Source organism: Coregonus lavaretus (genome assembly GCF_964263955.1).
Source record: "Coregonus lavaretus genome assembly, contig: HAP1_SCAFFOLD_1855, whole genome shotgun sequence".
In the NCBI taxonomy this organism is placed as follows: domain Eukaryota; kingdom Metazoa; phylum Chordata; class Actinopteri; order Salmoniformes; family Salmonidae; genus Coregonus; species Coregonus lavaretus.
Window position 1 is genome coordinate 23,547 of NW_028166567.1, and position 13,513 is coordinate 37,059.

Sequence of the window (13,513 nt, forward strand, 5' to 3'; positions counted from 1 at the left end):
TCTCCTCGTCTCCTTCTCAAACCCTATTGGAGAAGAAGGTCAGAGGGGCGTCCGGCTTTCTCTTCCAATGGGTTTCGAGAAGGAGTTGAGAAGCGAGGAGTATGCAATTGAGATCTTTCCCAAGAGCCCGCAGTTTAACAGATATTTCTACCTGCTTGGAGGTCCGGACGACTCCAGAGGGGGAGGGTTTGTTTGAAGCACTGTCCTGAACGTCCGTCCTTTAACCTTGTATGTCTCCTGGCTGTTTGTAGAACCTGGCGTGGGTAAAGTCATACAACATCTGCTTTGAGCTGGAGGACTGTAACGAAATCTTCATCCAGCTCTTCAAGACACTCTTCTCTGTCATCAAGTAAGAATCTCTCTCTCTCTCATGCTCTCGCTCGCTCGCACGTGTGTTCCGTCAAGCTGGCACGTGAGACAGCCTTGTCTTTATAGAGAACACCTGTCTCTGGCTGTGTTCCGTCAAGCTGGCACGTGAGACAGCCTTGTCTTTATAGAGAACACCTGTCTCTGGCTGTGTTCCGTCAAGCTGGCACGTGAGACAGCCTTGTCTTTATAGAGAACACCCTGTCTCTGGCTGTGTTCCATCAAGCTGGCACGTGAGACAGCCTTGTCTTTATAGAGAACACCTGTCTCTGGCTGTGTTCCATCAAGCTGGCACGTGAGACAGCCTGTCTTTATAGAGAACACCTGTCTCTGGCTGTGTTCCATCAAGCTGGCACGTGAGACAGCCCTGTCTTTATAGAGAACACCTGTCCCTGGCTGTGTTCCGTCAAGCTGGCACGTGAGACAGCCTTGTCTTTATAGAGAACACCTGTCTCTGGCTGTGTTCCATCAAGCTGGCACGTGAGACAGCCTTGTCTTTATAGAGAACACCTGTCTCTGGCTGTGTTCCATCAAGCTGGCACGTGAGACAGCCTTGTCTTTATAGAGAACACCCTGTCTCTGGCTGTGTTCCATCAAGCTGGCACGTGAGACAGCCTGTCTTTATAGAGGACACCCTGTCTCTGGCTGTGTTCCATCAAGCTGGCACGTGAGACAGCATTGTCTTTATAGAGAACACCCTGTCTCTGGCTGTGTTCCATCAAGCTGGCACGTGAGACAGCCTGTCTTTATAGAGAACACCCTGTCTCTGGCTGTGTTCCGTCAAGCTGGCACGTGAGACAGCCTGTCTTTATAGAGGACACCTGTCTCTGGCTGTGTTCCATCAAGCTGGCACGTGAGACAGCCTGTCTTTATAGAGGCGACCCACCATCAGGGTTGAGGGGTTGATAAAACATAACCAGGCCAATAATAATAATTTATAAACATTTAACTGAATGTACATTTCAGCGTGGGCTCTTGTGACCAACGTTACCAAATTTGACTTGAGTAATAATGACATTTTTATTTGTAACAACAATGCACAACAAAAATGTCATCCGGTGACCCACCTGGACTCCTGCCCCGCCCCACAGTTTGTGAACCACTGTTATGGGAACCTGTGATCCTCACTGACAGAGGAAGAGTAGCCAGACAGAGTGATGGGTCCTAGAAGGAATAGCCTCTGTCTGGCCACAGTAGGATGTCCTCCAGAGTTTCCTTGTCTGGCTGTCTCCTCTACCTCAGCAGACCGCTCTCCACCACAGACCACGCTGGTCTGGACCTGGGTGCATTCTCCCTCCTCCTCCTCCTCCTGCTCCACTCACACCTCCATAGTGTTGGCCTGGTCCATTTCCCACTCATCCAGTGTCCTCTGAGGGCTGAGCTGTCAGACTGCCTCAGTCCAGTTCCACACACTGGGTCACAGTAGGTCCTGGGCTTGATGCAGCCGTAGCTCTGAGAACTCTCCACAACTGGCATTATCTTTCTCCTGTCAAGACGGTGGGTCTTCCTCCTCCCGTAAAGACGGTTGGGTCTCCCTCCTCCCGTAAAGACGGTTGGGTCTCCCTCCTCCCGTAAAGACGGTTGGGTCTCCCTCCTCCCGTAAAGACGGTTGGGTCTCCCTCCTCCCGTAAAGACGGGTGGGTCTCCCTCCTCCCGTAAAGACAGTGGGTCTCTCCATAGGAAGACGCCTGTGTGACTTCATATAGCAGCACAGAGGTTGATCCAGGACGTGTTTATGAATGGTAGTCAGTCAGGCTAGTAGACGTTGACGGAGACCCCCGTCTGTCAGACTGAGAGGGCAGCCAGAGACAGAGAATGGAAGCCCTTGGGAGGAGCATGGAGACAACACTAGATTTGACAGATATGGGACAGTAGTAGTGTAACCCTTATCAAGTTCCTCTCTCAGAAAGAAATTATGTCTGTTTCTTTCACACACACATCACAAACAAAACCCCTTATTGAATACCCTCTCTCTCTCTCCAACATCTCACTCTCCATCCTCTCTCCTCAACCTCTCTCTCTCTCTCTCCTCAACCTCTCTCTCTCCTCAACCTCTCTCTCTCTCTCCATCCTCTCTCTCTCTCTCCAACATCTCACTCTCCATCCTCTCTCTCTCTCTCCTCAACCTCTCTCTCTCTCTCTCCATCCTCTCTCTCTCTCTCCAACCTCTTTCTCTCGCCAAACTCTCTCTCTCATCCTCTCTCTCTCTCCAATCTCTCCCTCTTTCTTTCTCTCTCCATCCTCTCTCTCCCTCTCTCCCTCTCGCCCTCTCTCCCTCTCTCGCTCTCTCTCTCTCTCTCTCTCTCTGTCTCTCTCTCTCTCTCTCTCTCTCTCTCTCTCTCTCTGTCTCTGTCTCTGTCTCTCTCTCTCTCTCTGTCTCTCTCTCTCTCTCTCTCTCTCTCTCTCTCTCTCTCTCTCTCTCTCTCTCTCTCTCTCTCTCTCTCTCTCTCTCTCTGTCTCTCTCTCTCTCTCTCTCCAACCTCTCTCTAACCTCTCTCTCTCTCTCTCTCTCTCCCTCCTACAGTAACAGTCACAATCAGAAGGTCCAGATGCACATGTTGGATCTGATGAGTTCTATTATAATGGAGGGAGACGGAGTCACACAGGAACTACTGGACACCATACTGATCAACCTCATACCTGCTCACAAGGTAACGCACCATACTGATCAACCTCATACCTGCTCACAAGGTAAAGCACCATACTGATCAACCTCATACCTGCTCACAAGGTAAAGCACCATACTGATCAACCTCATACCTGCTCACAAGGTAAAGCACCATACTGATCAACCTCATACCTGCTCACAAGGTAAAGCACCATACTGATCAACCTCATACCTGCTCACAAGGTAACACACCATACTGATCAACCTCATACCTGCTCACAAGGTAAAGCACCATACTGATCAACCTCATACCTGCTCACAAGGTAACACACCATACTGATCAACCTCATACCTGCTCACAAGGTAACGCACCATACTGATCAACCTCATACCTGCTCACAAGGTAACACACCATACTGATCAACCTCATACCTGCTCACAAGGTAACGCACCATACTGATCAACCTCATACCTGCTCACAAGGTAAAGCACCATACTGATCAACCTCATACCTGCTCACAAGGTAAAGCACCATACTGATCAACCTCATACCTGCTCACAAGGTAAAGCACCATACTGATCAACCTCATACCTGTCCACAAGGTAACACACCATACTGATCAACCTCATACCTGCTCACAAGGTAACGCACCATACTGATCAACCTCATACCTGCTCACAAGGTAACGCACCATACTGATCAACCTCATACCTGCTCACAAGGTAACGCACCATACTGATCAACCTCATACCTGCTAACAAGGTAACGCACCATACTGATCAACCTCATATCTGCTCACAAGGTAACACACCATACTGATCAACCTCATACCTGCTCACAAGGTAACGCACCATACTGATCAACCTCGTACCTGCTCACAAGGTAACGCACCATACTGATCAACCTCATACCTGTCCACAAGGTAACACACCATACTGATCAACCTCGTACCTGCTCACAAGGTAACGCACCATACTGATCAACCTCATACCTGCTCACAAGGTAACACACCATACTGATCAACCTCATACCTGTCCACAAGGTAACACACCATACTGATCAACCTCGTACCTGCTCACAAGGTAACGCACCATACTGATCAACCTCGTACCTGCTCACAAGGTAACGCACCATACTGATCAACCTCATACCTGCTCACAAGGTAACGCACCATACTGATCAACCTCATACCTGCTCACAAGGTAACGCACCATACTGATCAACCTCATACCTGCTCACAAGGTAACACACCATACTGATCAACCTCATACCTGCTCACAAGGTAACGCACCATACTGATCAACCTCATACCTGCTCACAAGGTAACACACCATACTGATCAACCTCATACCTGTCCACAAGGTAACACACCATACTGATTAACCTCATACCTGTCCACAAGGTAACGCACTATACTGATCAACCTCATACCCGTTGACAAGGTAACACACCATACTGATCAACCTCATACCTGTCCACAACGTAACACACCATACTGATCAACCTTGTACCTGTCCACAAGGTAACACACCATACTGATCAACCTCATACCTGCTCACAAGGTAACACACCATACTGATCAACCTCATACCTGCTCACAAGGTAACACACCGTACTGATCAACCTCATACCTGCTCACAAGGTAACGCACCATACTGATCAACCTCATACCTGCTCACAAGGTAACACACCGTACTGATCAACCTCATACCTGTCCACAAGGTAACGCACCATACTGATCAACCTCATACCTGCTCACAAGGTAACACACCATACTGATCAACCTCATACCTGCTCACAAGGTAACACACCATACTGATCAACCTCGTACCTGTCCACAAGGTAACACACCATACTGATCAACCTCGTACCTGCTCACAAGGTAACACACCATACTGATCAACCTCATACCTGCTCACAAGGTAACGCACCATACTGATCAACCTCATACCTTTCCACAAGGTAACACACCATACTGATCAACCTCGTACCTGTCCACAAGGTAACACACCATACTGATCAACCTCATACCTGCTCACAAGGTAACACACCGTACTGATCAACCTCATACCTGCTCACAAGGTAACACACCATACTGATCAACCTCGTACCTGCTCACAAGGTAACACACCATACTGATCAACCTCGTACCTGTCCACAAGGTAACACACCATACTGATCAACCTCGTACCTGTCCACAAGGTATCACACCATACTGATCAACCTCATACCTGCTCACAAGGTAACACACCATACTGATCAACCTCGTACCTGTCCACAAGGTAACACACCATACTGATCAACCTCATACCTGCTCACAAGGTAACACACCATACTGATCAACCTCATACCTGCTCACAAGGTAACACACCATACTGATCAACCTCATACCTGTCCACAACGTAACACACCATACTGATCAACCTCGTACCTGCTCACAAGGTAACACACCATACTGATCAACCTCGTACCTGTCCACAAGGTAACACACCATACTGATCAACCTCATACCTGTCCACAAGGTAACACACCATACTGATCAACCTCATACCTGTCCACAAGGTAACACACCATACTGATCAACCTCATACCTGTTGACAAGGCAAAACACACACACCCCTCCCTGTTGATGTTTAATCCTCTCTTCTCTTCTCCAGAACCTGAATAAGCAGGCGTACGACTTGGCCAAGACCCTGCTGAAGAGGACCGTGCAGACCATAGAGACATGCATCGCTAACGTTAGTACTGTATATATATATATACCTCTATCTATCTCTCTATCTACCATTCAGACCATAGAGACATGCATCGCTAACGTTAGTACTGTATATATATATATACCTCTATCTATCTCTCTATCTACCATTCAGACCATAGAGACATGCATCGCTAACGTTAGTACTGTGTATATATATATATATATACCTCTATCTCTCTCTCTATCTACCATTCAGACCATAGAGACATGCATCGCTAACGTTAGTACTGTATATATATATATATATACCTCTATCTCTCTCTCTATCTACCATTCAGACCATAGAGACATGCATCGCTAACGTTAGTACTGTATATATATATATATACCTCTATCTCTCTCTCTCTCTACCATTCAGACCATAGAGACATGCATCGCTAACGTTAGTACTGTATATATATATATACCTCTATCTCTCTCTCTATCTACCATTCAGACCATAGAGACATGCATCGCCTAACGTTAGTACTGTATATATATATATATATATATACCTCTATCTCTCTCTCTCTCTACCATTCAGACCATAGAGACATGCATCGCTAACGTTAGTACTGTATATATATATATACCTCTATCTCTCTCTCTATCTACCATTCAGACCATAGAGACATGCATCGCTAACGTTAGTACTGTGTATATATATATATACCTCTATCTCTCTCTCTATCTACCATTCAGACCATAGAGACATGCATCGCTAACGTTAGTACTGTGTATATATATATATACCTCTATCTCTCTCTCTCTCTACCATTCAGACCATAGAGACATGCATCGCTAACGTTAGTACTGTGTATATATATATATATACCTCTATCTCTCTCTCTATCTACCATTCAGACCATAGAGACATGCATCGCTAACGTTAGTACTGTGTATATATATATACCTCTATCTCTCTCTCTCTCTACCATTCAGACCATAGAGACATGCATCGCTAACGTTAGTACTGTATATATATATATATATACATACCTCTATCTCTCTCTCTATCTACCATTCAGACCATAGAGACATGCATCGCTAACGTTAGTACTGTGTATATATATATATATATACCTCTATCTCTCTCTCTATCTACCATTCAGACCATAGAGACATGCATCGCTAACGTTAGTACTGTGTATATATATATATATATATACCTCTATCTCTCTCTCTATCTACCATGCAGACCATAGAGACATGCATCGCTAACGTTAGTACTGTGTATATATATATATATATATACCTCTATCTCTCTCTCTATCTACCATTCAGACCATAGAGACATGCATCGCTAACGTTAGTACTGTGTATATATATATACCTCTATCTCTCTCTCTCTCTACCATTCAGACCATAGAGACATGCATCGCTAACGTTAGTACTGTATATATATATATACCTCTATCTCTCTCTCTATCTACCATTCAGACCATAGAGACATGCATCGCTAACGTTAGTACTGTATATATATATATATATACCTCTATCTCTCTCTCTATCTACCATTCAGACCATAGAGACATGCATCGCTAACGTTAGTACAGTGTATATATATATACCTCTCTCTCTCTCTCTATCTACCATTCAGACCATAGAGACATGCATCGCTAACGTTAGTACTGTGTATATATATATATATATACCTCTATCTCTCTCTCTATCTACCATTCAGACCATAGAGACATGCATCGCTAACGTTAGTACTGTGTATATATATATATATATATACCTCTATCTCTCTCTCTATCTACCATGCAGACCATAGAGACATGCATCGCTAACGTTAGTACTGTGTATATATATATATATATATACCTCTATCTCTCTCTCTATCTACCATTCAGACCATAGAGACATGCATCGCTAACGTTAGTACTGTGTATATATATATATATATACCTCTATCTCTCTCTCTATCTACCATTCAGACCATAGAGACATGCATCGCTAACGTTAGTACTGTGTATATATATATATATATACCTCTATCTCTCTCTCTATCTACCATGCAGACCATAGAGACATGCATCGCTAACGTTAGTACTGTATATATATATATACCTCTATCTCTCTCTCTATCTACCATTCAGACCATAGAGACATGCATCGCTAACGTTAGTACTGTATATATATATATATATACCTCTATCTCTCTCTCTATCTACCATTCAGACCATAGAGACATGCATCGCTAACGTTAGTACAGTGTATATATATATACCTCTCTCTCTCTCTCTATCTACCATTCAGACCATAGAGACATGCATCGCCTAACGTTAGTACTGTATATATATATATATATATATACCTCTATCTCTCTCTCTATCTACCATTCAGACCATAGAGACATGACTCGCTAACGTTAGTACTGTATATATATATATATACCTCTATCTCTCTCTCTATCTACCATTCAGACCATAGAGACATGCATCGCTAACGTTAGTACTGTGTATATATATATACCTCTCTCTCTCTCTCTATCTACCATTCAGACCATAGAGACATGCATCGCCTAACGTTAGTACTGTATATATATATATATATACCTCCATCTCTCTCTCTCTACCATTCAGACCATAGAGACATGCATCGCTAACGTTAGTACTGTGTATATATATATATATACCTCTCTCTCTCTCTCTCTCTACCATTCAGACCATAGAGACATGACTCGCTAACGTTAGTACTGTATATATATATATATACCTCTATCTCTCTCTCTCTCTACCATTCAGACCATAGAGACATGCATCGCTAACGTTAGTACTGTATATATATATATATATACCTCTATCTCTCTCTCCATCTACCATTCAGACCATAGAGACATGCATCGCTAACGTTAGTACTGTATATATATATATATATATATATATATATATATATATATATACCTCTATCTCTCTCTCTCTCTACCATTCAGACCATAGAGACATGCATCGCTAACGTTAGTACTGTATATATATATATACCTCTATCTCTCTCTCTATCTACCATTCAGACCATAGACACATGCATCGCTAACGTTAGTACTGTATATATATATACCTCTATCTCTCTCTCTCTCTACCATTCAGACCATAGAGACATGACTCACTAACGTTAGTACTGTGTATATATATATATATATACCTCTATCTCTCTCTCTCTCTACCATTCAGACCATAGAGACATGCATCGCTAACGTTAGTACTATATATATATATATACCTCTCTCTCTCTACCATTCAGACCATAGAGACATGACTCACTAACGTTAGTACTGTGTATATATATATATACCTCTATCTCTCTCTCTCTCTACCATTCAGACCATAGAGACATGCATCGCTAACGTTAGTACTGTATATATATATATACCTCTATCTCTCTCTCTATCTACCATTCAGACCATAGAGACATGCATCGCTAACGTTAGTACTGTATATATATATATATACCTCTATCTCTCTCTCTATCTACCATTCAGACCATAGAGACATGCATCGCTAACGTTAGTACTGTATATATATATATATATATACCTCTATCTCTCTCTCTATCTACCATTCAGACCATAGAGACATGCATCGCTAACGTTAGTACTGTATATATATATATACCTCTATCTCTCTCTCTATCTACCATTCAGACCATAGAGACATGCATCGCTAACGTTAGTACTGTGTATATATATATATATATACCTCTATCTCTCTCTCTCTCTACCATTCAGACCATAGAGACATGCATCGCTAACGTTAGTACTGTATATATATATATACCTCTATCTCTCTCTCTATCTACCATTCAGACCATAGAGACATGACTCACTAACGTTAGTACTGTGTATATATATATATACCTCTATCTCTCTCTCTCTCTACCATTCAGACCATAGAGACATGCATCGCTAACGTTAGTACTGTATATATATATATACCTCTATCTCTCTCTCTATCTACCATTCAGACCATAGAGACATGCATCGCTAACGTTAGTACTGTATATATATATATACCTCTATCTCTCTCTCTATCTACCATTCAGACCATAGAGACATGCATCGCTAACGTTAGTACTGTATATATATATATATATATATACCTCTATCTCTCTCTCTATCTACCATTCAGACCATAGAGACATGCATCGCTAACGTTAGTACTGTATATATATATATACCTCTATCTCTCTCTCTATCTACCATTCAGACCATAGAGACATGCATCGCTAACGTTAGTACTGTATATATATATATATATATATATATATATATATATATATATACCTCTATCTCTCTCTCTATCTACCATTCAGACCATAGAGACATGCATCACTAACGTTAGTACTGTGTATATATATATATATATATATATACCTCTATCTCTCTCTCTATCTACCATTCAGACCATAGAGACATGCATCGCTAACGTTAGTACTGTATATATATATATATACCTCTATCTCTCTCTCTATCTACCATTCAGACCATAGAGACATGCATCGCTAACATTAGTACTGTGTATATATATATATATACCTCTATCTCTCTCTCTATCTACCATTCAGACCATAGAGACATGCATCGCTAACGTTAGTACTGTATATATATATATACCTCTATCTCTCTCTCTCTCTACCATTCAGACCATAGAGACATGCATCGCTAACGTTAGTACTGTGTATATATATATATATATATATATATATATATATATCTCTCTATCTATCTACCATTCAGACCATAGAGACATGCATCGCTAACGTTAGTACTGTATATATATATATATACCTCTATCTCTCTCTCTATCTACCATTCAGACCATAGAGACATGACTCACTAACGTTAGTACTGTGTATATATACAGTTGAAGTCAGAAGTTTACATACACCTTAGTCAAATACATTTAAACTCTGTTTTTCACAATTTCTGACATTTAATCCTAGTAAAAATTCCCTGTCTTAGGTCAGTTAGGATCACCACTTTATTTTAAGAATGTGAAATGTCAGAATAATAGTAGAGAGATTTATTTCAGCTTTTATTTATTTCATCACGTTCCCAGTGGGTCAGAAGTTTACATACACTCAATTAGTATTTGGTAGCATTGCCTTTAAATTGTTTAACTTGGGTCAAACGTTTCGGGTAGCCTTCCACAAGCTTCCCACAATAAGTTGGGTGAATTTTGGCCCATTCCTCCTGACAGAGCTGGTGTAACTGAGTCAGGTTTGTAGGCCTCCTTGCTCGCACACACTTTTTCAGTTCTGCCCACACATTTTCTATAGGATTGAGGTCAGGGCTTTGTGATGGCCACTCCAATACCTTGACATTGTTGTCCTTAAGCCATTTTGCCGCAACTTTGGAAGTATGCTTGGGGTCATTGTCCATTTGCGACCAAGCTTTAACTTCCTGACTGATGTCTTGAGATGTTGCTTCAATATATCCACATAATTTTCCTTCCTCATGATGCAATCTATTTTGTGAAGTGCACCAATCCCTCCTGCAGCAAAGCACACCCACAGCATGATGCTGCCACCCCCGTGCTTCACGGGTGGGATGGTGTTCTTCGGCTTGTAAGACCCCCCCTTTTTCCTCCAAACATAACGATGGTCATTATGGCCAAACAGTTCTATTTTTGTTTCATCAGACCAGAGGACATTTCTCCAAAAAGTACGATCTTTGTCCCCATGTGCAGTTGCAAACCGTAGTCTGGCTTTTTTATGGTGGATTTGGAGCAGTGGCTTCTTCCTTGCTGAGCGGCCTTTCAGGTTATGCCGATATAGGACTAGTTTTACTGTGGATATAGTTACTTTTGTACCTGTTTCCTCCAGCATCTTCACAAGGTCATTTGCTGTTGTTCTGGGATTGATTTGCGCTTTTCGCACCAAAGTACGTTCATCTCTAGGAGACAGAACACGTCTCCTTCCTGACCGGTATGACGGCTGCATGGTCCCATGGTGTTTATACTTGCGTACTATTGTTTGTACAGATGAACGTGGTACCTTCAGGCATTTGGAAATTGCTTCCATGGATGAACCAGACTTGTGGAGGTCTACAAATTTTTTTCTGAGGTCTTGGCTGATTTTCTTTTGATTTTCCCATGATGTCAAGCAAAGAGTCACTGAGTTTGAAGGTAGGCCTTGAAATACATCCACAGGTACTCCTCCAGTTGACTCAAATGATGTCAATTAGCCTATCAGAAGCTCCTAAAGCCATGACATCATTTTCTGGAATTTTCCAAGCTGTTTAAAGGCACAGTCAACTTAGTGTATGTAAACTTCTGACCCTCTGGAATTGTGATACAGTGAATTATAAGTGAAATAATCTGTCTGTAAACAATTGTTGGAAGAATTACTTGTGTCATGCACAAAGTAGATGTCCTAACCGACTTGCCAAAACTATAGTTTAACCATACATTTGTGGAGTGGTTGAAAAACGAGTTTTAATGACTCCAATCTAAAGTTGATGTAAACTTTCGACTTCAACTGTACCTCTCTCTCTCTCGATAATTGTCCAGGCTAGAGCTGGACAGTGGTGAAGACCGCTAACGGTGGCTAATGGCTAGTTAGCTAGTTAGCTGGCTAGCTGGCTATTTTTAGCCGTAGGTTCTTGATAAAAATAAATAAATAAGAGAGTCCGTTCCAGTGTGTTTAGTTAAAGGATGGAAAGTGAGAGAGAGAAATATATATATATACGATAAAAGACAAAAAACTAAAAAACTGTCTATTTACACGAGGACACAACAGAATACACATCTCCCATTTAGACCATAGAGACATGGCTCACTAACATTTAGTACTGTGTGTATATATATATATATACCTCTATCTCAAATCAAATGTATTGGTCACGTTCACATGGTTAGCAGATTTTATTGCGATTGTAGTGTAAATGCTTGTGCTTCTAGTTCCGACAGTGCAGCAATATCTAGCAAGTAATATCTAACAGATACACAACAAATATCTAATACACACTAATCTAAGTAAAGGAATGGAATAAGAATATATACATATATGGATGAGCAATGTCATTGTCAGAGCAGCATAGGCTAAGATGCAATAGATAGTATAGTACAGTTGAGTATATACATATGAGATGGGTAATGCAAGATATGTACACATTATTAAGATAGTATAGAATTCAGTATATACAGATGAGATGGGTAATGCAAGATATGTACACATTATTAAGATAGTATAGAATACAGTATATACAGATGAGATGGGTAATGCAAGATATGTAAACATTATTAAAGATAGTATAGAATACAGTATATACATATGAGATGGGTAATGCAAGATATGTAAACGTTATTAAAGTGGCATTATTAAAGTGACTAGTTGTTCCATTTATTAAAGTGGCCAGTGATGTTCAAGTCTGTATGTAGGCAGCAGCCTCTCTGTGCTAGTGATGGCTGTTTAACAGTCTACCCCTCTATCTACCGTTCAGACCATAGAGACATGAATCACTAACAATTAGTACTGTGTGTGTGTATATATACAGTACCAGTCAAAAGTTTGGACACACCGACTCATTCAAGGCTTTTCTTTATTTTTACTATTTTCTACATTGTAGAATAATAGTGAAGACATCAAAACTATGAAATAACACATATGGAATCATGTAGTAACCAAAAAAAAGTGTTAAACAAATCAAAATATATTTTATATATGAGATTCTTCAAATAGCCACCCTTTGCCTTGATGACAGCTTTGCACAACTGGCACACTCTTGGCATTCTCTTAACCAGCTTCACCTGGAATGCTTTTTCCAACAGTCTTGGAGTTCCCACATATGCTGAGCACT

At 41.4% G+C, this 13,513-nt stretch overlaps 1 protein-coding gene across 1 annotated transcript in view; it reads left to right on the top strand.

Moving 5' to 3' along the window:
• The window catches only part of LOC311114543 (sister chromatid cohesion protein PDS5 homolog A-like), a 78,796-nt gene that overhangs the window by 23,078 nt on the left and 42,205 nt on the right, over positions 1-13,513 (top strand). The window contains exons 5-7 of the mRNA XM_084189787.1: positions 252-349; positions 2,891-3,017; positions 5,633-5,713. Of these exons, the coding sequence (XP_084045913.1) occupies positions 252-349; positions 2,891-3,017; positions 5,633-5,713 (306 nt within the window). The remainder of the gene's footprint in view (positions 1-251; positions 350-2,890; positions 3,018-5,632; positions 5,714-13,513) is intronic.